At 41.8% G+C, this 26,323-nt stretch overlaps 1 protein-coding gene across 2 annotated transcripts in view; it reads right to left on the bottom strand.

Moving 5' to 3' along the window:
* Window positions 1–20,486: 20,486 nt before the first annotated feature.
* Window positions 20,487–26,323, bottom strand: part of LOC126457556 (PEST proteolytic signal-containing nuclear protein-like) — a 66,422-nt gene continuing 60,585 nt past the window's right edge. For both annotated transcript variants that reach the window (XM_050093966.1, XM_050093968.1), the window contains exon 4: window positions 20,487–21,373. In XM_050093966.1, the coding sequence (XP_049949923.1) occupies window positions 21,238–21,373 (136 nt within the window). In that variant the 3' untranslated portion in view covers window positions 20,487–21,237. The remainder of the gene's footprint in view (window positions 21,374–26,323) is intronic.

Here is a 26,323-nt window from a genome sequence, read left to right as displayed (position 1 = left end):
TACCATAGAGAGATCCATCCTTTTACAAGTTGAGGCAATGTCTTCAACTACTCATACTAACAGTCCATCCTTTTGACACCTTACAACTTGATTTCTGAAAATACGGTTTCGGATCGATCACCTCTCCAATGCTAACATCCCTTTGCTGTACCTCTGAATAACTAAATGACATATGCACTTCAACCTGTGGCGTCCTCACATTCCGGGCACATGGTAACCAACCAGCTCTGTCACTGCTGAAGCTCACACTCAGTCATCACCACATGTTGATCCCCGTCTTCTGGTAGTAGCAGCAACCACCCACCCCCCCTCCTTTCACTAGCAATAACTTCCCTACTGCTGCTGTCTTCACCAGAAAGGTGTGCACTGCATAACATTTAAATAGTGTATGCTTGCTCGCATCCAATATCCTCACTGACAAGTAGGATAGTGCATTATCTGTTGTCACCTCCGCTGCTACACTATGGTACAACACCAGGTTCTGGTTGCCAAGGCTCCATTACTATCTGCAGTTCTGGTGATAACTCTTCCTGAACCTTCCTCAGTCCTTTCAAATACTGTTTGGGGGACAGGAAAACCAGATTCAGCTGCCTGTGAAGTGCCTGATGCTCGACTTCCTGAAGATTGTCAGCTCTGCTCTTGCATCCCAAATGCATATTCTGAAGGTTGCAACAGTCATGTCACTGTTATCCTCACATCCAGTACCTGCATTTGTGTTTATACAGTTTCAAAATCTTGATTCAAAGTACTAGCAGAGGTCCTGGCATAATACATAACATCCTTGATAAGCAGGCAAAGCATGTTTATGTTGTTTAGCACCCCACCCTCCACATTCATGATCCGTATGGAATGCCACTCTACCGACACATTTTCCGCAGTTTTATTCAATCTGCTCATGTCGTGTGCATCTGCTGTCCTGAACATAGTTTTCAGTATTTTAACTCCTACATCTATCCATCCCCTTTTCACCCTTCTGGTCTTGAATGGTGCGCCAACTGCTGGCGCTGCTCCTTTTACCTCCTGCACCTGCTCTTTGAAATGCCCATATGTTCTGCGTAGCTTTCTGTGCTCCTTGGCAACTCTCCTAAGCATCCTATTACTACTTTCTAACTGTTTCACTGATGAGAACAACTCTTCAAGCCTCCTTAGCTCATTCTGTAATTACCAGGCATTAAACAGTAAGCTCAGTGACCAACTGCGGTTGGACAATACTATGTTTTGTTTCCTGGAAAATACGACTCCTCAATTTAGGTGATAATAGTGTGATGACCCTCATTTTGCCACTGGAAAAGATGTTCAGCACTGCCAACATTGTCATCATTCTCCTCTAGCTCTCCTCCAGACGGCAACCTGAGGGCACGGACCATTGCAGGGTGTACACGTGGGCAAGGAAAAAAAAAAATTCCCGGATTTTTCCAGTTAATAATACACTTTCTTGCGGGTGACAGTTTATTTTCTCTTATCAATCCTTTGAATGGTGTTATACACGAGCGTACAATTTCCCGGCACTTTAGAAAACGAAACTCAGGGAAACAGACACGTTTTGGAAACATCTTTGATGTGCAGCAACATGTACGCTGCGTATTTTCGTATTACGAAAGTATACACTGGAATTCCACCAAACAATGGATGTTACTTTCCGAATCATTGAAATCGAGATTTCGATGCGCTTTTGTAGGTCGTTCGTAGCCCATGTCACGTGATCTCGCCAGCCGATGATAGCGGATATTCAGAGCATAGTACACGTGATGTAGTCAGCTAACAGCAACATCACTGTTAAGAAACACGAACACACAAACAAAGAAAGTTAATAGTTAGTTAATAGAATAGTTAATAGTTGCTACAAGAAAAGGTTAATAAGGTGCAAGAGAAGCTAAGCTTTCGCATATACTGTTGATTTTTTTTTTTTTTTTTTTTTGCGCGTGTTACACTTTAAGATATATTACACAAATGTGCCAGTAAAATTTTTAATAATGACATAAATGTCTGATCTTCAGGGTTCGAAATTCTTCTAAAGGGCGCGTCATCAAAGAGTTGATTTTTAAATGAGAGTCAAACGCTCTGTGATTTAAGAAAATCATGGTACATTCTTGCACATAGTTCAACTTACGTAAAAGGATATTTACTTTGAAAGTAACGCTTTTCAAAGCACTATTCGCATTATTTTCCCAAGACGTGTTAGAAATAGGTTCGTTTCAGCAGTTGCCAGAAAGCGCAGATAACAGGCGACACCGCTCTTGGGTAACTATCATGACGTGGGAATCCCTTATGTACGTACGTGCAAAACACTGAAAGACCATACATTATGTCGTAAAAGAAACAAGACATCAGAGGATACTGCAAGAGCATCGGAATTTCGTGAACAATATTAAAATGTGCATATTTAAAGTGCATACTTAAAGTACACATTCGTATGTCCGGATTCCCAATGAAGTGGACCTCGACCTGATATTAAGCTTTTCAGTGTGGTTTTAGGGATGTAAATTTTCTTGGAGCACCAGTACTGTATTATATCATGTTTGGTTCTTTATTATGACATAATGCCATACCGGTACATGCTAGAAAATGAAAATGTGCACTTGAAATGCAGCGAACAGTTGAAACTAGCCAGTACTGTGGAATTAAACATTTCGTTTCAAATACATTGACTGCCTCTGCGGAAAACGTTAACAAAAGTCAAATTTCTTTAGCAAACAGACAAAAATAACTTCATTGTTCTGCAAGGCGATTAATGTTTGAATGTAAGGAAGTTGTAAATAAAATAAAATCTGAAACTAATAACATATTTTAGTCTTCTGTAATTATGTGAATGTACTTTAATTCACTTGGTAGCTCCCGGCCACATATATCCGTTTTGTTTTCATTTGACGTGAGAGTAAACGAAGGGGAAACAGCAAACTCACTAAATGTAAAGACGGGTCATGTGGCGACTATGCCCACTATAACTCAGACTGCTCTGCGCATCAGCCCCGGATCTACGACATTTGCGAACAGAGTCATTACTAAAAAAAATCGAATTTTCAAAATATGTTCATCTTGTAGCGCACATCTTTCTGAAAAGTATAAAACATATGTATTCGAGGAAATGTAAGACATTATTTGGTCTTAAGTACCCCTAAGTGCACTGCCACGCCTCTGCATAAAGCATTTTTCTACCGTACGTCCAAACTATGTTCAGGCGAGTGGAAATTGAAATGTCCTGTGGTGCCTCTCCTGCTCCCAGTCGACCGGTTTGACAGCCTGCCCCTCTTTTTTAAAATTCGCAATTAATAGCGGATGTGATTATTTGTAATCGAGAGAACAAGAACTCTTCAGAAAGTCTGAACTCTTTATTACCTATAGTTTTGTGTGACATAAAACTAAATATAGGATATATAAAACCAATACTGACAAGAGATAAGCAAGAAATTACAAATTTCTTCAAACCTTAGCTCCTAGCATCTTTTTTTTTTCTCTCTAATCTTGCTACAGCTTTACATGGCGTGCTTTCTGCGAAAGAATCTATTACCTCATCAAAGTTCGTCAAACGTTTTGCTGCATGAAAAATCGAAATGTCATTACCTAATACTGAAATAGCTGTTAATACAAATAATACCCAAGACTGGTGTGGTTTCTCGATCTGATTACGTCTATTTTGTCACTGTCTGCTAGATAAAACAAAATGGTCTTTCTAATATGGCAGGAATTTTGTAACAAACCAAATAAACGATACTACTTTGGCCACTTTTATAACACTACAGAATATAATCCACGAAGTACCAATATCAAATGCCTACTAGTCCTACTACAAGCAAAAGGCTTTACGTTAGGAAATAGTTTCACATTTCATTCATACGCACCAGCTTCTCAAGCATGAGATCGAAAAGTAGTATTACGAAATGTTTTATATTTGGAATCGTCTTATTCTTCCATAATTTGTGTGATGTCCCCGTTTCTTCTCCTTCCTCGTTCTAACAAACTTGTCATCACCAATTCTGTAGCTATTGCTGCCATTGTCAAAATTTGTTCGCCGATTAACTTCACTAACCCTGTCAGAATCACAGGTTTAGTCATCCCGCGATTATTTTCCGGTTAGCCGTTATTACGTGTTCGAACAACACGTGTTCCGAGTTACTTCCAGAATAGAACTTACGCGTCTGCTAGCCGGGGACTGTGCAACTGGTCCTTACTAGTGTAGCGATCTGGCCAAAAATTTTCTGTCAAAATTTCATTTTCTTGGCTACACCGAGAAGATAGTACGTAAACTTTCTCACCTGTTATTCCTGTTAGTCGTTTATTTGAGTTCTGGTAGTTTGAATCTATGGATATCGCTAGTAATTATAGCAATGCTGATCATTCGCAAACCCAATCAACCACATAATCAGACAGCGATTGACATTCATCCGTTCGGCTTTACTCCCTTAGCTCGTTTTGCCCTGCCCCCTTTTGTCTGCGGAAAGTTTATTTCTAGATGCGACGAGGATTCTCCTGACAGAGACATCACGTACACTATGCCTGCATTCAAAAGTCAACTTATGATTCATTCAGAAATCAACTTAAAATGTGTTCAAAAACCAACAGGGAAGCGTTTCAAGATCATATGAATAATCGATATACAAACGCGCGCTGAATGCTAGGCGCTTTGTGAAACAAGTTTTTTTTCCTCAAGAATATGAATTTGGCGCCCCCTTTTTCCGGTAGCATCTAGCTGCTTGCTGCGACTGCTTGCACAGCCAACAGCCACATTCCTGTAGCCAGAAGCGGGAGAATCTACTACTCAAATGTGACTCAACTGCGCAAGCGCATGAGCCCGCGCGTAGCTGCTAAAACATATCGAATGTGAACAGTTGCGACTTCACGCTCACTGGAAGCAATTTGTTGTTATGAAGCACTGCAGAGTCTTCCTAAAGCCTTTGACACATTTTCAATTGGCAGACGCTTGCATGAACATTGTGTGTCGTTGTTGTATATGACGCATTTCCTTTGCAATTTATTTTAGTTTTTCTCTTGTTTATGTTTTATTGTTGAAGTATTATTCTGCAGTAGCGGGATACAGTAATATCCTTTGTTAGAGTATCGGTTCTTACCAGTCAAAATTACAAAAATTTAACTGAAAACTCAAACAAGGAAAAATTCCCGGAATTCTAAAAATATCCCGAGTTTTTCCCGGTTTTCTCCCGGATGAAAAAATTCCAGGGTTTTTCCCGGATCGTATACACCCTGCATTGTCACTTCCCCTCACTTCAGAAGCCCACTGTCCCCCAAAACTAGTCTTCAAATACCATAGATAAATCGTAACTGAAACAACATTAGCCACCTATATTATACACAAAACATAATAAATACTGATTACTTCCTAGGCGTATCAAACATTAGGTACCTAGCCACCTCCTCTCTTTGCCCATCCCTTCCCTGGGTTCTTTCTTATTTTTATTCCTACTTCCTATGGAATTGCTCCTTTCCGAGTATAAGGACTGGATAACATTTCCCCATGTCCGACTCTATTGTGACAATGTTCCCACTCGCTTCACTGTGGCCTTTTTGTTTTTTTTTTTTTTTTTTGCAATGCCATTGTATTTGCTCGCTGGATCCTTCTCCACACTTCCTTCCCTTTCTCACAAATTTCTGGACTGAATCACTGTCCCGGTCGCCCTTTCATCTAATTGTGGTGAATGATGATGCCATCTTTTTCCCATAGAACACCTCAAATGCTGACAACATTGAGCTAGTATGTACATTGGAGTTCACTCCCTGCAAAGCTGAAATATGTATCCCAATCTGAATTATGTGCATTCATGTAATAACGTAGCATCTTCCCAATCACCAGATGAACTTGCTCTGTTCCGTTAGCTTGAGGATGAAATGGACTTGTTATTAATTTTTTTGCTCTTACCTACTGACAGAACTCTTTCATCAGGTCTGACATGAAGTTTGACCCATGGTCCATAACTGTTGTCCCCAGCAGCCCAAACGTCTGTATGCTCATGTTCAGCAATGGTCGTATAATTGTGACTGCCTGTTGGTCTGGCATTGCACCATCTCTGCGTAATGAGGAAAATAATCTGTTGTAGTTGGCAGAAAATGATTAACTACTGGTATCCAGTTGAATGATCCTATTATATCCAAGTCAATAAAGCTATACGGTTTTGCAGCATCTTTCGACCTTTGCAGAAGCACCTGTTTCCCGTACATATCTGCCTGCTAGGTACACACTACACAAATTCTAATGTATTGATCCACATCAATTTTTCTACCCTCAACCAGTATTTCTCTGCCTCTCTCCAGTTCATTGCTTTGCAATCCCCCTGACCATGCAAGACATGATCATGCATCTCGTGTAACACCTTTCTTTCAACACTCCTAGTACAACAACTTACTAACCTAATTTTGGCTCTCCATACAACAAACCACCAAGCACTTTGAACTGCTGCTGCTAGCTGTGTTGCTTACTTTCCTCATTGTTGTTCTTTGCAGCCAGCCATTCTTCAAAAGTCCTGACCAAGTGCTTGTATCACCACTGTCTTTCTCCTCAATCTGTCAATATTTCTGTGTTTCTTTCCAGGTTTGTGGTGTACTTCATACCCGAGTTCACTAAGTTTCAATGTCCATCTTGTCAATCCACTGGATGGGTACTTCAGACCTAGTAACAACCACTACAAAGCAGCAAGGTCCATCACTACTTTGAATTTTCTGCTGTATAGGTAACACCGAAAATATTTTAATCCATACAGCAAGCTAACCATCTCTCTATCCATTGTGGATTAATTACCCTCTGCTCCGTTTAACTGCCTTGATGCAAGAACAACAGGATGTTCCTGACCATCCATTCACTTAACCAAACCGCATGATTTTCTGCATCATATCACAATATGAACTCCTGAAAATCAGGAAAGAGCAACACTGGAAGATGGTATCTGTTCTTTCAGACATGTTCGAAAGAACAGATATGTTCGAAAGAACAGATATGTCCGAAAGAACAGATATGTCCGAAAGAACAGATATGTCCGAAAGAACAGATATGTCCGAAAGAACAGATATGTCCGAAAGAACAGATACCATCTTCATATAGCTAAGGCTTACCGGACAATGTTTTTCTTCGGTGCGGATGCACTCACATTGCTCAAACTCTTATGGGAATCGGTAGATTGACTGCCGTAAGAAATGAGTACAGTGGGCAGCGGCACTGGAAATGTAGTGTGTCGACAGTAAGTTGGAAATGTGTGTGTCTTGGGGAATGTGCCAGAGATAAGTCCCTGCAGTCACATTGTCCTCTGTGTGCTCGATGGCTGAGTCGGATAGGGCGTCTCCCATGTAAGCAGAAGATCCCGGGTTTGATTCATGGTAGGGGCACACATTTTCAACTGTCCCTGTTAATATTTCTCAATGCCTGTAAGCAGCTAATGGTCTGGATTTCATTGTATAAGGAGCATTTGAAAAGAAACGAGCTGGAGGCATTATGGAAACCGATACCTGCATGTTAGAATTATTGACCCTGGCTGTTGAGACAGTTATCCCACTGTGACACAAGGTGGTGAATGGCCATATCATAAAATTCCCTCAGAGCCTTTTTAAGGGGACCAAAAATGGGGTAATCACAGGGAGAGAGGTCTGGTCTGCATGGAGGGTGGCCAAGAACCTCCCCTTTGAATTTCTGCAGGAGTGCCGTGATTGTGTTGGCCATATGAGGGTTTACATTGTCGTGGAGCAGAATGACCCCAGCGGTGAGATTGCCTGGTCATTTTCATTTAATCGCTTGGCAAAGGGTGGTCAATGTTCGCAAGTAATGCTGGGCATTCATCATTGTCCCGTGCTGCAGGAAGTGAATCAGAAGATTACGCCATTTTTGGTCCCCTTAAAAAGGCTCTGAGGGGCAAACTATTCACTCCATACAACGATGTCCAGCTGTACGTGCGTAACTGGTTAACATCACAGCCTTGGAAATTTTAAGAAAGCCAGCCATTCTGCAAGACATTAAAACCTCCACTCTAAAAGACAAAGGACATGCGCTAAAACCTACATAGAAGTATAAAACCCACTCTCACGGATAAAATGTAAAACTAAAGCTGCTGTGGGGGCATTGTCGCCTAATCCGAAGGCAGGGTGCTGGGAAACTTTAAAGTCTGCCACAGAGCGGCTAAAAGTGGGCAGTCCAGCAAGAGGTGGACGACTGTCATTTGGGAGACACAGCGACACTAACGTGGGTCCTCGCGACAGACTAGATAACCATGCATTAGCCAGGTATAGCCAATGCGCAGCCGGCAGAGGAAAACCGATTCCCTGCGAGAGACCTGCATGGAAGACTTCCACACATTCATAGAGTCCTTAATGACACGCAGTTTGTTGTGCGTACTTTTATGCCATTCATAGTCTCCTTAATGACATGCAGTTTGTTGTGCATGCTGTTATGCCATTCCGTCTCCCAAATCCAGAAAACCCTGCAGTGTAAGACAGAACGCAGGGTAGCTTCGGAGATGCCTATCTCCAGAAGCGGTTTCTGCGTCACCTGTTTGGCCAACATGTCAGCAAGTTCATTGCCGGGGATCCCGGCGTGTCCTGGAGTCCACACAAACACCACAGAACGGCGGGACTGTTCCAAGGCATAGATGGCCTCCTGAATGGAACCTATCAGAGAGTGGCAATAGCTTGTAGGTCGTTAGCTTGTAAGCTGCTCAATGAGTCAGTACATAGGAGAAATGACTCGCCAGGGCATGAGCGGATGTACTCAAGAGCACGAGATATGGCCACCAGCTCCGCAGTGAAAACACTGCAGCCAACTGGCAAGGAGTGCTGCTCAATATGTCCTCCATGAACATGTGCGAAGCCTACATGACCATCAGCCATTGAGCCATTGGTGTAAACCACTTCAGGGCCCCGGAACACGTCAAGAATCGAGAGGAAGTGACAGCGGAGTGCGGCGGGGTTAACGAAGTCCTTACGGCCATGCAAAAGGTCCAGACGAAGCTGCGGCCAAGGCGTCATTAGCCCCAATCTGGGCCACCAATGTGGGAGATGGACTGCTGCGGGCGGGAAAAGGAGTTGGTAATTCGGATGCTCAGGGGAACTATGAATGTGTGCTGCGTAACTGGTGAACAGTTGTGCACGTTTGATCTGCAGTGGAGGGACACCAGCCTCCATCAGTACGCTGGTCACCAGACTCGTCCTAAAAGCTCCTGTCGCTAATCAAACCCAACAGTGGTGCAAAGGGTCGAGCAAATGCAATGCTGAAGGCGCTGACGAACCATAAACCACACTCCCATAGTCAATTTGGGATTGGACAAGGGCTCTGTAGAGCTGCAGCAGCATACAGCGATCTGCACCCAAACTGGTGTTGTTCAGGCAATGGAGGGCATTGAGGTGCTGCCAGCACTTCTACTTAAGCTGAAGAAGATGAGGGAGCCAAGTCAATCGAGCATCGAAAAACAGTCCTAGGAATTGATAAGTCTCCACTACAGTGAGTGGATCGTGATTAACTTTAAGTGCGGGTTCCCGATTAATGGTAAAACGCTGACAGAAGTGCATGACACATGACTTTGCGGCTGAAAACTGGGAGCTGTGGGGCTGGAGCCCATGACTGCGCCTTGTGGATGGCTCCCTGAAGGTGCTGATCAGCAACAACAGTACTGGAGCAGCAGTATGAAATGCAGAAATCGTCTGCATACAGAGAAGGTGAGACGGAGGGCCCGACAGCTGCTGCTACACCATTAATGGCCACTGAAAATAGAGAGACAATACAGAGCCCTGAGGGACTCCATTCTCCTGGATATGGATGGAACTATGGGAGTCAGCAACTTGGACACGGAAAGTATGGTGCGAGAGGAAGTTGGATAAAAATCGGGAGTGGCCACTCTTACAATGTGGCAAGGATATGATATCACCAAGCCGTGTCGTATGCTTCACGTAAGTCAAAAAAGACGGCAATCAGGTGTTGCCGTCTGGAAAAGGCTGTTCGGATGGCAGACTAGATGGACACAAGATTATCAGTGGTAGAACAAGCCTAGCGGAAGCCGCCCTGACATGGAGCCAGCAAGCCACGTGACTCCAGGACCCAACCCGACGGCCGACATACCATACGTTCCAGCAGCTTATTAAGAATGTTAGTGAGGCTGATGGGCCAATAGCAATCCACATCAAGCTGGTTTTTACCAGATTTGAGCACCAGAATGATGGTGCTCTCCCGCCATTGCAATGGAAAGATGCCATCGCACCAGATCCGGTTGAAGATGACAAGAAGATATCATTTGTAGTCAGATGAGAGATGTTTAATCATCAAGCCCAAGAGCTGTGTTGTGGCAATGTGCAAGGACACTGAGAAGCTCCCACTCTGTAAATGGGGCATTTCACTGCAACGTGTAGTAAATGAGAGGGCATTCCCTTCCAGCCGCCGTTTGAGTGTGTGAAAGGCTGGGGGGTAATTCTCCGATGCAGAGGCTCGAGCAAAGTGCTCAGCAATCGCGTATGCGTCTGTACATAACTTGGCATTTATGGTACCACCAGGGACAGCTGCTGGGGTCTAGTACCCGAAAAGACGTTTGATCTTTGCCCAGACTTGGGAAGGTGATGTGTGGCACACAATGGTGGAGACATATCTCTCCCAACACTTTTTCTTCCTTTGTTTGATAAGGTAGCGAACATGGGCACGGAGCCGTTTAAAGGCTGTGAGGTGCTCAAGAGAAGGGTGCCGCTTATGCCACTGTAGAGCTCGCCGACGCTCCCTTAATTGCTTCAGCGACTTCCGGTGACCACCAAGGGACTGCCTTATGACACGGGTACCCTAAAGAGCGAGGGATCACATTTTCTGCCGCAGAAACAATTGTGCTAGTCACCTTCTCACCCATCACATCGAAGTTACCATGTGGTGGAGATTCAGCAGTGACAGCAGAGGTGAAAGTTCCCCAGTCCCCCTTGTTCAAAGCCCATCTGGGCAGGCGTCCACTGGAGCAGTGACAGGAAGATGGGGAAGTGGTCACTACCACACAGGTCGTCATGTACGGTTCCTGCAATATCCCTTATAGCCGTGGACAGCAGGGGTCCGCGTTGCTGGGAACCAGGTTTCCTGGAGGGCAATGCAGATAGCAGGTGTAAAGCGTAACAGTTGTCGTAGCTCAGCCAGGCGGCGGAAAAAACTGCCGCAATTCCACTGGAGGGTGGCATCATGAGACTGGGAAGGCACGGCACATTCAATGAGGCAGTTAACGCCTAAGAGTCACCTGCTGCCACAGATTTATTGCCTGAGCAGTCTATATCCGTTGTGTCTGAGGGTCTGGCAAGATCTAGGTCCTCAGCGGACGCCAAAATCTCCACCTCACCTTCAGCCGTAGAGCTGCCACTGCAATTTCCTTGCTCTTGGGGGTTTTCTTTTTGGATTTCTCTTGCTGCTCCTTGGGTTTCCCTGGTTGGGAGGACTTCACTGGCTCAGTCTCTGGGACTGAGGATGAGTGTGAAGCCCTACGACCAGCTACTTTTGGGCTCTTCAGCCACTGGCGGCTGTTGTCTTTCCCACTAGAAGAAACCTGGGAAGGGAGTGATCCAAGGGACTCCTTCCCAGCGAGAAAAGCTGAAGAAGACTTACACTTCTCCAGCTTAGAAGTTGGGACGGACGTCCCCAATGGTTTGGGGGGAGGGGGGGGTGGTTGTTGCTCCCGAAGCAGGTGGTGCTGGAGCAACAGGGAGGGAAATGCCCCTCACCATCAAGGGGGCACGTGTAGTCTTCCGGCTCTGAGAAGTAACCTGGGTTGGCAGAGCTGCTTGCACCAGAACTGTTGTAGCACTGGCGTTCAAATTTTCTCTTAGCCTTAGTGTAAGTCAGTCTGTCCAGAGTCTTGTACTCCATGATTTTCCTTTCTTTCTGGAGAATCCTGCAGTCAGGCGAGCAAGGCGAATGGTGCTCTCCGCAGCTGACACAGATGGGAGGCGGGGCACATGGAGTATTGGTATGTGACCGGCATCCGCAATCTCGGAATGTGACGCTGGAAATACAGCGGGAAGACATATGGGCGAACTTCCAGCACTTAAAGCACTGCACCAGGGGAGGGATATAGGGCTTTACATCACACTGGTAGACCACCACCTTGACTTATTGAGCAATGTATCACCCTGAAAGGCCAAGATGAAGGCACCGGTGTCAACTAGATTATCCTTCGGACCCCAGTGGACACGCCGGATGAAATGTACACCTCGCCGCTCTAAATTGGCGCGCAGCTCATCGTCGGACTGCAAAAGAAGGTCTCTGTGAAATACGATACCCTGGACCATATTTAAGCTCTTATGGGGCATGATGGTTACAGAACCATCCTTCAGCTTGTCACAAGCGAGTAATTCCCGTGACTGGGCAGAGGATGCTGTTTTGATTTAGACTAACCCAGATCTCATTTTGGACCAGCCCTCCACCTCCCCAAACTTGTCCTCTAAATGCTCAACAAAAAACTGAGGCTTCATTGTCATGAAAGATTCCCTATCAGCTCTCTAACAAAGAAGGTACCGGGGCGAATAAGATCCGCTGCCATCCTTAGCCTGACGTTCCTCCCATGGTGTGGCCAGGGAGGGGAACGATTTGAGGTTGTACTTCTGTGTGTAGAATTGAGCTCGTGATCGCTTAGAGACTGCTGGTGTTTCACCACCAGCAAGAGATGATGGATTACGCTTCATCACGTGTTATTCACCCTGATGCCACCCACTCCGACCAGGGGCCCACCCAACGGCCGCCACCTAGCCGCACATAGGCCACCTGGCAGGATGGCCATTGCCGAGAGTCCCGATGCCCCAGGGGGATGGGCATCTACCCCTTGGCATACATGAGGAGTTAACGGCGCAGGCATCAGCAGAGCGATCCCTGTGTGGTCATGGGGCTACAATCAACAGGGTACATGGTGGCCCCAAGACAACGGACTAGCTACCGTGCTGGATATCAGGTGCAAAAGAGTCCATGGTCATCATTGACACAGAAATCGACACTGCATAGTGGAAAACGCACACAGGTAGGTCTCCTCGCCCAAGAGATGGAGAATGTGCAGGACTGCAATGCAACGATGAGAAAGTGGGCTAAAGATGTCAATGCACAATGGACATGATGCACCTTCTAAGGCACCCTTCCCCAATTGGCTCGCTCTTCAGGAAAATTTTGAAGAATGGGGGTCAAATCCTACAGGGGACCATCACATAAAGGCTGAAATGTGTGAAAATGCTTGTAGTTGTCTTGTACGACAGGCAGGAATACCTCGGGCCAATTCTAACCCCAGGACCTGCAGGGGGACTTGAGGAACTGAGAGTCATATGCAAAGTTAATTCTACATATTGCAAGGCAACACACACACAAACACTATGCATTTCCACAATACTTTGGGAGTTATGTTGGACAGACAGTACATTGTCTCAAGCAGCACTATATGAACACAATAGTGAGAAAAGAATAGACTGCTACTCATCATACAGTGAAGATGTTTAGTCACACAATTTTCAACAAAAAGGCCTTCTGAAATAGACCCCCCCCCCCCACACACACACACAGATTCATTCAGGCAAACTCAACTGATATACATGACCACTGTCTCTGGCTACTGAGGCCAGTCAGAGACAGTGGTCATGTGTGTATGAGATGTTGTGTATGAATGTGTGTGTATGTATGTTGTCTAATACCGAATAAAGCCTTTTGGCTGAAAGTTCACTTGTTTTGCAGGCTCTTTGTTGTGCCTGTCTGCAACTAAACATCCTCACTATGTGGTGAATAGCAATTTATCCTGGATTTTCCATTGTTTTGCTGTATGAACAAAGTTTAAAATGGTTGCCAAAAATATTGTGCACAAATTAACAGGGGCAATTTGCGGAGCACAACTAGAAGCAGTTATGACTTCAGCACTTGGCTTGTGATACGCTACGATCAAATGTGTATGCACTGTACGGTGTATATCATACCATAACAAAGCAATAGATGTAACTATCAACACAACATGTCATATCATTACAGAATGTCTACAGCCCACTCCTAAAGAGAAGGTGGAATTGCTCATCCTGAGATTCTATGAAAGAAAGTACCCAGGAAAAGACAAGACCAAAGCAATAACATCTGAAGTTTGTCTAGTTAGCAGCAAGCATGTTCATTTCTGAAGTTGACAAAGAGTTTTATTCAGACAAATGAGGCACTCACTGCAAATGAGACAAAAATGTCATGAATTATGGGTAATATCTGACAGAGGACTCCCTCGTGATCACACACACAGGGACTATCTAAATGCATTAAAAAAAGTCTCATGTCATAGGAAACGCAAGTAATCTCCAGAGATGGTAGTCTAAGTTTTAAATCTGTGGTTTGTAGCTGTGGGGCTGAGCAAACCTCAGTGCATATCTTGCAGTATTGCCTCTGGCCAGTCTTGTGCAGGACGACTTGACAAAAATTATTATTATTGCACTTAAGGTTACAAAGTTCTGATTCACAGTTGTTTAAGATTTAAAATGTTTATGCAGGGTGTGCAAAAAGAATGACCCAATTTTAAATAGAATTATTTATTAGGAAGAAGGGCTTAACACCAACAAATTCCGCACTAAATTACTCAGAAACGACAGGAGTTTATAAAAATCCATCACAAATGTTCAATATGTCCTCCATTGGCTGCACGGACAACATCTAGCCGATACCCGAATTCATCCCAAACTGAGCGCAAGGTGTCTTCTGTCACTGAAGCTACAGCAGCTGATATTCTTGTTTTTAGTTCATCAATGTACGAGGTGAGAGAGGAATGTAAACACATTGTTTAACATATCCCCACAGGAAGAAATCACATGGTGTTAAGTCAGGGGACCTAGGAGGCCAAGAGCGTAAAGCCTGGTCTCACGGTCCTGTATGCCCTATACAACGTTGAGGCATGTTGGCATTGAGGAAACTGCACACGTCCAGGTCAGCGTTCGTAGCAACATCTAGCAGATTTTTTCTGAAACTCTACACCAGGTCGATTACAACTAGCACTGTTTCTGTTACCTAGAGACATTTGTCTCAATATTATTACCAGTTAAAATCGGGTCATTCTTTTTGGGACACCCTGTATTTTGTAAGTAGTTAAAATTTGTGTTGTAGGTTTCCTTCCAAATTGATAACTAAACAAGCCCGCAGGAAAATTTAAGTAGGTAGTAGATAGGGAAAGGATGGTAACATACGTGACAAAATGAAGTGGTACAAAATAAGAAACCACGATTACGAAATATGTATTATGAGTAATTTGACTAGATAGTAGATTGCTGCAGGATTCGTTAGCAAAACAAAGAAAAGTCTTCGGTTCCTGATGACAGTTAGTAGCTGTGTAGTCCACTGTTTATTCTGATGATGCTTAATCCATACTGGGAATTACCATAATACCCATTCTGTGGAACACATATTCACTCTGTGTGACAATCTGATACAGTTAGTTCTCTCAAAAATGGGAATTTTGCAACAGAAGGACTGTCCAACCTTGCCGCAGATATCAGTAAATGAAGGCTGAATTCTATGGACACATTCTTGGACTCCCATTTTCAATGCTACCTCACAATATTTTGACACACACTGCAAAACTGAAGAACGTTCGATGGATAGAAGAAGTCAAATATGACTTGGAAAAGTCACAGATAGGAACATTGGACATACTAGACAGGAAACTTTACCGTGAGAAGATAGACGGGTAGTAAAGCCAGAGAATGAAGACCCTAAAAGATCAGGGACCAAGTGGTCAGAGGAAAGGAAAAAAGCACAAAGCGAAAGAATAAAAGCTATATGGGATATTACAAAAGTGAATCATAAATGTACAGCATGAAACGACAGGGTCCAGATGCACTTTTTAATAATACATTAAAAGAAAGAGTATAGGACACCTTTTAGCTGTTTTTTGTTATAATTAAGACAGGGTAATTTGTATGTGATGCCAACATACGCACAAGGTATTTCATCCTGAGATGCATTTCAGTACTTATTGATAATTACAATAAAGCATTTTGGATAGGTTCCATAAATGATAAAATATGTCGTTTATAAATGGTGGTGTATAGAAGTTTTTCCTAATGCAATTTCTCTCAGTACTTCAGACCAAATTTTTTGTAATGCTTTTACTTTGAAGACAATGAATGTAATGTACTTTGCAACTGATGAGGAAGAAGCATATTGATGCATGAAGCTAGCTCAAGAAAAGTAAATAGCTAACAAACTTGGGCTTTTTTCTAGAACTGACATCAACTCGCAACACAATTACTATGGTCAACAATGTTTTCAGTGGGCTGAATAAAAATATTATTCAGTTTTTGATTGGTTCGAAATTTTTACTTTTGAAAAATTTTTAAACAATAATACAAAATTTTATTATGACTTTTAGAAATAGTAATGTTCCATGCTTTCCCTAAAATATTTTAAAAAAAGAGCTGATGACTAACTGCATTACTTACTGGAACACTGCAAAACACTGTTGTTGAGGTACTTGAAATCAACATACATTACATCCATTAACAAGGATTCCTGCATGTATCCAAATAGTCCTTGCAGTTCATTTCTTCACAGTGGTGGCTACTTCCTACAGGGTACTAGAACACAGAGATTCTCCTATGCATGGTGAAAGTGGTGTAGCCTCCCTTGATGGTTGTAATCTCATTGTCCTTTCCACACGTTGTCATCTGCCACTGGCACAGTGGCGTGGAGGAGGTCGTTGGGCAGATCAATCAAGCTGCTTGCGTGTGCAGAGCTGCTGGTGAAGAGCTGCCCACTGCTGAGCAGCTGAGGGTGTGGCTGCTTCTATAGCTATCTTCACGGTAACAGTCAACTGCTGTGACAGCCACTCCATCATGCCCGCCATATGATCGAGCACGCTGGAGAGCATGACGACCAGGCTGCTGATATCGCCACTTGTCACAGCATCGGCTGCCTGCTGTTTGGCGCCAGGATGGTCGACTTGGTGGATTCAGCATTGCTACCATTGCTGCCTTCTCAATGTTGACATCCCACCTGGTCTTCTTCTGTACAGTGGGGGTGGATGATAACACCAATGCTGTGTGTGGGCCACCCCACATGTCCAGATCACGGCCTGCAACATGCACTTTCTAGCATGTACATAGACTGTCTTTGGTGGGGTGTGGCCACATCTGCTGCATCAGTCAGTAGCAGCTGTGGCAGCTCCGTGTCTATGACATGGCCTGTCCTTCACGCAATCGGAGGTGTGTATGGGTGTGGACAACAGTCAGAGTGTGCCGCTGTCTTCACAAGTGACCTGTGTGGTATTCCACATTGGTCTCTTGGGGTGATTGCCGGCACACTTCATGCTGATGTCAGGCATCAAACAGTGGTGTGCCACATGCCCAACAACGTGACATCTGAAGCACTGTGGCATTTCATGTTGCAATTTCATGTTTTCTACCATTACTGATGTCTTCAGCACCACTGTGATGGTGAACAACCCCCAACTGATAGTGTTGTCCATGCCAGTGGCCAAAAGAAGAGGTCCCTCCATGTCAGTGTCTGCTGTGTACCCTGAACCCCAGGTACTTGTGCTCTTGATGCAGGTGATCAGGCTGCTTTGCCACAGTAAGTTGCAAATTACAGCCTTGATCACCTGGTTTGACTGTAGCATATGTGTAGAACAACCACTGGAATGTGGCGACTCCAATCAGCACACTGTGGTAATCTTTGGAGTCATAGGGGCTAATCTGTAAGAGCTCTTTCCCCACAGATTTCGCAGTGAAATTTGACTTGAGCTACTGTGGTACTTGCTGCAAGAATCTTCTGTTATCATCTTTCATTTGAAAGATGATTGACGGTGGCTTCAACTCCTTACTCGCCACAGATTGTTGGGCTGAAGTATCATTTTGTGTGGTGTTTGCAGCCGTGGGATAACTGTCAAATTTTTAATCCAGGACTATAAAGGTGCCTTCAGAGCTGCTGAGCTGTGACTCCATGCCTGGGTCCCATGACCATGACAAACTCGCTTGACTAGCCACAAGTCTAGACAAGCTGTACTTGTCAATCACAACCTCCTGCTTGCACCCCTTGTTGTTGCATGGGAAGCTGTACTTGCCGTAATCACTTGCCACTGTGGCACAGTGTTTGTGGTGTTGTCCTTGGTGCTCTTTATCAAGTCTATTTAACTCAATGAGCTGCTGCTCCCTGCTGCAGTCACTCCCTCTTGCATTTTGCTTAGCAGTACAGCCAAGTGGTTAACTGTTTGTGATTTTGTGATTCTTCTTTCTCACACGAGCATCTGCTAGATATGACATGGTGGGAGCAGTTGATTCCACCGAAAGTCAAGAGTTTTGTTGTGCCCTTTGGCGTGTAGCTACTCGCAGTAACAAGACAAGTGGGTGCAGTAACACCACACATCTCCATTCCATGTCCTCAGTGAGGCCCCTCATCTTCACAAGAGTCATCTTACTTGAGGAGGCCACATGAGGCTGTTGTCCGAGCAGGCTCAGCTTAGCAGTGATCTGCCACACCCATCTTCTTATTGAACTTTCTGCAGTACTCTCTTCTCATCCACATCTCCACACTACTGCTTGCCAATGCAGAGTGTAAACCTGAATTAATGAACCCAAATACTCCTTTGATCATTCTATCAGCTATCATATTACCCTTTGTTCCAGCATTGAATATACACTGACACTTACAAGATCCTGAACCACAATATGTTCAGAGTATAAATACCGCATGGACAGTGCAAACAAACAAAATGGCAGGAGGAATGAATGTGATGCTTGTGAAATTACACAGTTCAGCAGCAAACTGTAATTTTAAAAATAAATGTTAAAATTGTGGAAACAAATGGGAAAGTAATCATTGTGCAATTCTTGAATATGTGATATACGCACTTACTCAAACTTATAATTTGACATCAACAATATTACACCAACTTCTGGAGCACAGTGGCTGGAGGCATATGATAGAACACAGGTTAATTATTCACTACACTTTTTCAAAATAAACAAACAATGCTATGAAACAGAATATAAAACAATGATTTAGACAAACAAAAGTACTAATTTTATACATTTTCTTTGACCATTTTGGCGGCACACACACACTTAAAAAGCTTCTGTCATTTTACTGTTCAGCTTCCCAAGAGTCTCCATCATGGGCGACTATGATAGAGCAATGTTCTTGGTTAATATGATTTCATCCACTTGTACTGAAGTGTAATATTCTCTTTAAAGGGAAGGATGAAAGATTAGATTTAATGCCCCCACAAACAACATAATTAGCGACAGAGCGCAAGCTCTGATTACGGAAGTTTAGGAAAGGAAACAAGCCATAACCTTTTTGATGGAATCATCCTGGAATTCGTCTTAGGTGATTTAGGGGAATCAGGAAAACCTAAATCTGGATGGCGGGACAGGGATTACAACTATTGTCATCCTGAATGTGAGTCCATCGTGTTAACCACAACACCATATTGCTTGGTATATTCTCCTGCAATAGTTGAATATCAGGGTTACTCTGAGTTATCCTTTCTGGTCATTTTGTGCAACTGTGTGAATCTTTAGCATTTTCAGTAAATCTGTCAAGAAGCATTTCATGGAAAAATATTACTCTGTTCAATTCAAACTACCACAAAAATTGTAACCGATTATCAAGGCAATGTGCACATTTACATGAAACAGTAATCTGAACTTCCTCAAATTAAGCACTTAAAAGGAGCAATCTATGTTTTACTTGGGAAAAGACTTTCAATAACCAAGAGTTTATTGTTGACAACCAATTTCACAGCTGTCAACAAGAAAGACTAATTTATGCAATCTTAGGTGTAGAATTTTTTTTTTTCCCATGTGGAACTGTAATCAGTGCACTATGAGTTGCTGAATGTGGAAATGAGGCTGTTACAATGAACATGTGTACTTTGAAATACCAGAGAGGTTCTTTCCTCCACAAATCCTGTCGATTTCATTTTTGAAATGCTGCTTTGTCAGTATGAGGTGACATCACATTACAGTTTGAAGCCCTGTACCGAAACTATTAGCTCTGTCACTAGATAAAAAACTGAATAAAAATAACATGGGGTGTTCATAATTGGTCTTACAGAATACAGCTGAACAAACAGCTGGTTAAATGGTTGAGGGGGAATTTGAGGAGATAACTCTTGACATAATGTATCACTTGTCCATGCAGTTATTTTGAAGTGGAGACAAATAGTTATATATGATCACATATGGCATACATGAGAAACAATAAGCTTAAATTTATGAAGTTATCTCCACCCAGTCAGGAAGACCACTGTTTTTAAGGAATACTTCTGTAAAGGCTCCACTGTTTTACATATGGAAAGTTTATTGCCTGTTACTACACTAATGATACTTTACATATATTTCCACTTGTTTTTGGTGTATAGAAGCAAACTGTATTTTTGAAGTGGTAGCATAACTTCCAAATTACTTCTTGCTACTGAAGAGCAGCTACATGTATATTTCTTCTGTAAAGTAGATACTTCCACAAACACAACATTTGGAAATAAACTTTGACTTCCGATGAAAAATTTACCTTTCTTTAACAGCCCATTTCTGTAAAAGTGAAATGCTGATAATGTTGTATAAAACAATATTTATTACTTGGTACTTGGTCTGCAATGTACATAATTAAAAAGAAATTCCCTCTCTAAGCAGCATTTTAACAATTCTGGAAAAAACAATTACAGAGTCAAAAATGACAGCTTGCTGTGCATTACTAAAATCACTACACATGTTTTGCTCTTGACTGATGTCTGTCACTCTGCCACTATTACGAAACTAATACCAATTCTAAATACATGGAAACAAGATTAACAACACACAATGATGCACATAAGGAGCAATGACTTAGTGACAGACATGACAGACTAAACACAAGGATAGTGTGAAAATTCACTATCATGTGCAACACGAATAACTACAACTTATCTACTTGTATCACACAATAATGCTGTAAATGGAGATTATTTAATGTTTCAATATAAGGCATGTATGTTCTGGTACATAACACTATAAATTATTCTACTGTAGTATGTCATTCATACCAATACATGATATGACACGTCATCTGCAGCCAAATTCAAATGATGAACAACAAATTTGTATCAGTTCATCACATAAACCTGATAAAATTTGCTGCGAGATGCACAAGGTAACAGAAAATTTCATACTCTATGCAACATGCAATATGTTCTAAAATTGCGCTTCATCACTGTAAAGTTTGGGAACAGCTGCCAAGAGCTTTAACACAATATCTTGCATTTCTGCAATAAACAGAAGATGGATTCTTCTTCAATGTATGTCAATTATAAGGTTGACATACTTTCACTCTGCATTTTTTGCTGCATCAGTACTTGAGTCCATCGCTTTTTTCATAGTCTTTTCAAATATTTTTTTTGAATCACAGAAACCTTGTTTTGTTTTACCAAAGGAATTTGGTCCGGCCGATGTCGGTGTTTCTCTGAAACAGTGAAGTTTACTTACTAAATCATTTACCATAATGTTATCCTACGCCAGTTTGTAAATAAACTGCAACAAATAAACTTTCATGCAGTGATAGTTGTATTAAATAAAAGATAATATTAAAGAAATCATCTGTAATAGTAAACCCTGCGATGTTATTCTTTAAATTATTTAGTAATCAATGCAGTTACCATCATTTTTTATGATGAAATTAAACCAAATGAGTAGCACTATTACTACGAGAATGATCCTTCATACGGTTAACACCAATTTACAGACTTTACCGAGTCTTCACATATCATATTCTTCACAGTTACTAATGACTGGCTTGATGAGCACACATACTAACACTACTGCCTCCCTCAATTGTTCATTTTCCATCACTTACAGTTCAATAATCCAGCAGCTATGGTGGAACAGTCAGCATTTTATTATCTTTTACTAATTACAAACACCCAGTACTTCACATGTTAAAGATATTCACAAATACGCAATCTTCACTTTGACACGAGTCATTTTTGTTCTAATACAATCAAAGCCTCAGAGTTATCTTCATATTCCTCCGCTAAGCAATCTGTTTAGTTTTATCAAGACGTCACACAAGCTTTACAAAACCACCAAATTATGCTAACCAAATTATATGGCATACAGTTCCATCCTTATATTTTCTATCACTACAAATAGTTTGTGTGTATGATTTGCACTGTTCCCCTAATTGTCACTATCTACCAACCTCCTCTGTAAATACTATAAAAGGGTAAATAACTTGTGAATTATGTACATAAACCATCTATATGATCCACTGCAAATACTGTTCTACCTTACATCATATCCAGCACTGTAATACCCTTACTTGACAAAAATGTTTCCAGGCAACAGCATTTGTTTTAACTAAAGTGATTACTCCTTTCAGTGTTATAATAATTTTTTTTGTCTTATCTACATTCACTATCTAACTAAATCTCCTCACTTTATTACTCGAAGTAGGAGGCCGAGAGATAGGTTCACATTATGTATCCTACTTTCATGTACCATGGCCCCCATAAACCTTGAAGTTCCACTCATTTGGTTCACTCTTTCCCTTGTATCAACATAGGTTTGTTTAGCTACTTGTTCATGTGTGAACTTCCCTGTGCATATCTGATAATCAAGTATGAAGGTACGATCTGCTGCTAATAAAAAAACATGTGAATTGAATGGGAGGCCATACCTGTACTCGAAAGATAAAGGTGCCCAAGTCCAATTTTTACTCAAGACCATATTTGTAATATACACACACTTCTTCATTTGTAGAAGAAGGACTGCAGTATTGTTCCAGTCTAAGGCTGATTTAGAAAGCATTATATGAACATGCATCCCTATAACTACATAAATTGGCCATGAGCTGGTGCAGGACTACTACACTTCCTCCACAGATGAGTGAGTACTACAAATATGGTCTTAAGTCAAAATTGTGGAAGACAGCAAATAACTGATTTAAAAATAGGATAACAAACAACAGACAAGCACTTGGTTGATGGGGGAGGCAACTGAAGGAACTTTTACCTTTCCAACAAGAAGAAGGAATGCACTCTTTCTGATGGTCACATTCCATACTCTGTAACACTTTCATTTCTCACAAAAAATTTCAGTCTGTCCTAGACCTAAACTAACTGTAATAGTCTTCAATTCTCAATGTGCCATAATGTATTTACCTTTTTTTACATACTGGTAGCAACAAGAGAAAACATGAAACTCGTAAGATGTTTTGCTGGCAGTGATAGAGACAGAGCAAATGCTCACAAATGACAAGAATGGAGAGTAACTCACCTGTGGCCTTATTTAACAATCTATTCTGTGATATTTATTTTCAATTATACAGGAAACTGAGTGCAAATTGTATCAGTATCACTAGAAGTAAATTTGAAATGCAATCCCTTATGTCCTGTTTTTTAACCACTGCACATCCAGGAGAAGAACAATTAATAGATAAATGTTTCACTAACAGTGAGATTGATCCATAGAATGCCTGAAGAACCAATGCTATTCAGATGCCTTATAGACACACTTCTCCACTGCACAAATGAAAACAGTTACCTGACTATGATAGGGGATTGTTCTCACCAACGAGTGCAATATTGCTGGGAGATGGAAACAATCCTTCACAGAGCTACACAACTGTGATGAACCAAAAGATCAACTTCAACTCCTGAGATTGTAGGTTTAGATTATCCGTCACCTACGGCGTAGCAAATAAAGAATCATGTGATGGAGATGATAAAGAACAAAAGTCCAGAAGATGCAATCCAGGCAGTCATTTAATCTGGAGGCAAAAAACACCATAAGATAATTCACCAATTAATCAACAGGATCTAGACTGTGCAGGAGATCCCAGAAGATTTGAAGTCAACGGTCACCTACCTTATACGCAAGAAAGATGACAAAATGGACTGCACCAACTACTGAGGTTTCGCTCTCCTGAACGTCTGCTACAAGATGTTGTGTAACTGTATAGTTGACAGAATTCAGCCTTATGCAGAAGTGATTGATGAATATCGGGGTGGTTTCAGAAAGGACTGCTCAACTGTGGACAACATCCACATAATTCAACAGTTCACCAAAAATATGTGGAAATGCTACAAAGACCTTCATATGCTTTTCACAGATTTTAAGAAGGCAAATGACTGCAACCACTGGGAAAGCATGATGAATCATCTAAGCTAGTTTGGATTACCCAATGAATTCTTCAGCCTAGTTAGAGTTTGTCTCACTGATTCGAAAGGCAGAGTGGCACTTGAGAACAGAGTTACGGGGTGCTCTTACATAAACGCAGGCTTGACAAAGGAGATCGTGTGTTAGCGATATCGTTCAACCTGGTGCTCGAAAAGATAATGAGGAATGTTCTCAATAAGAATTTTGAGGGGATCAAGGTAGAAGGTGAGAAAAATCGCACATATCGCTGATGAAGTGGCCCTATTGCCCATATCTAAGGAAGAACTAAAATTAACAGATTTCCCGGTTAAAAATACACTTTTTCCCGCATGAAAATACACTATACCCCAGGTGAAAGAACATTTTTTTTTTTTTTTTTTTTTTTTGGCATGTTAAGTGACAATTGACAATATACTTTTCCTCAGGGCTGTAAAACGTATCAAGCCTTTGAAGGGTAAGGGTTTTATACATTGGCGCAGAGCTTCTCAGAACTGTAGGAAATGAAACCCAGCAAAAACAACACATTTTGGAAAGATATTCGATGCATGGTAATGTATACAAGGCATATTTTCCTATTACGAATTATAAATATGAATTCCACCACATACTGCACAGTAGCTTTGGAAGGGCAACATACAGTTTACAAGACTGTGCAAAGATGACATCATTTTGATGTCAAATGCACTTATCAAAGACCTCGTGAACTGCTATCAACTTTTGTTAACATTCGATGCTGGGTGCTTGGGAAACGCCATATCAGATTCTGTAATTTCGTAGCCATTTCAAAGTAGTGGCACTGAAGATTTATAACCACATGTCATTCTTGGTATGATTTGTTATACCTAAACATCACATAATGACGTATGGGCTGTTAAAGCCTTCGTGAGGTCTAAGCTGCAATACACACAGCAGAATTCTGCTAGTTGATCATAATGGTAGTGGTTATAAGAAAGCTTTCGTGAGGTCTAAGCTACAATACACACAGCAGAATTCCACTAGTTGATCATGATGGTAGTGGTTATAAGGACAGATTTATGAGCTATATGTCAGCTATGAAGGTTGTCCATATCCTGCCATATCTGACCCCTCCCGTTTCTGAAATGTTCTGTGACTTCATTACTAAGCTAATACAAGTATGCTCCTCCTGTAATTTTAATGTTGTGCACAGAGCGTTGAGGTAGCAGTGATTAAGCTCCGTCTCCCTGTGAGAGAATCAAAGGGCAAGTATTTGGATATGAGCAACATTCTTGCTTGTTGAAGAGACGAGCTCCAGCCTCCAGTAATCTCAACCTGATTCTACAAAGGCGTTCATAATTTTAAATATTGTACAGAACCAGCATCATGTGAGGTGTAAATCAACATGAAGATCCATGCAGCAAACAGATCATACTTAAGTCTCAGCCAGCTTTTTAAATCAACAGCCTCTCAAGGAATTTCAGACTCCAGCTGTACAAAGTACCAATCCAACCTGTTAGGCTATACGGTTGCGAAATATGGATTGTTCAGAAAAAAAGATTCAAACTTTTATCATCATTTTTGAGCAAAAAGTCTTAAAGAAGATCTATGGTCCAGTACAAGATGAGATCACTGGAGACTGAAAGATCCAGCGTAATAGGTGTTAAAAATATGGTTCAGATTGTTGTTATTTTGATAACATTTAATAGCAATCTTCTCACAAAATATGTTATTTTTTATGTAATTAAAGCTTAAAAATCATAAAATATCAAGATTTTGTAATGCGATTGAAAACACCCTGTTATTGGCTGAAGCCCTAGTAGTGTCACAGACTAGGAGTAAGATGAACTATATGTGTGTTGTAAGTGTTAGCTAAAGTTATGAGGTTTTTATATACTTTCTCTAGAAACAGTTTACCTGTTTAGTGAAGGAAAACGCAATTACAACTTTTAAACAACAACAGAAACGAATTTTGTGAATGCTGCGTTTATGCTCCACCCATTTAGAGTGGCGAAACGTGAAGGGACAGACAGTCTCCTCCCTGCTCTCTGCAATATCATTAATCTCACTCAATATGAAGAACTTGTACAATTTTTGCAAATGGGTCCATATACTATATTAGATTGTCATTTATCAGTCATGAGCTACGATCCAAAGCACAATAAACTTATTCTCGGCAAATCTTAGTGCTGATTTCATGTCTAAAAGTCACTCCAGCAGAGGTATTCCTCTCAGCATGTGCTTTGTGGCACAACGGATAGCGTATCTGACTGTGGATTGAAAGGTCACATGTTCAAATACT

The sequence above is a fragment of the Schistocerca serialis genome, chromosome 2 (genome assembly GCF_023864345.2).
Source record: "Schistocerca serialis cubense isolate TAMUIC-IGC-003099 chromosome 2, iqSchSeri2.2, whole genome shotgun sequence".
Lineage (NCBI taxonomy): Eukaryota > Metazoa > Arthropoda > Insecta > Orthoptera > Acrididae > Schistocerca > Schistocerca serialis.
The sequence above is the reverse complement of the archived record's forward strand: the minus strand, read 5'-3'. Positions and strand labels throughout refer to the sequence as shown.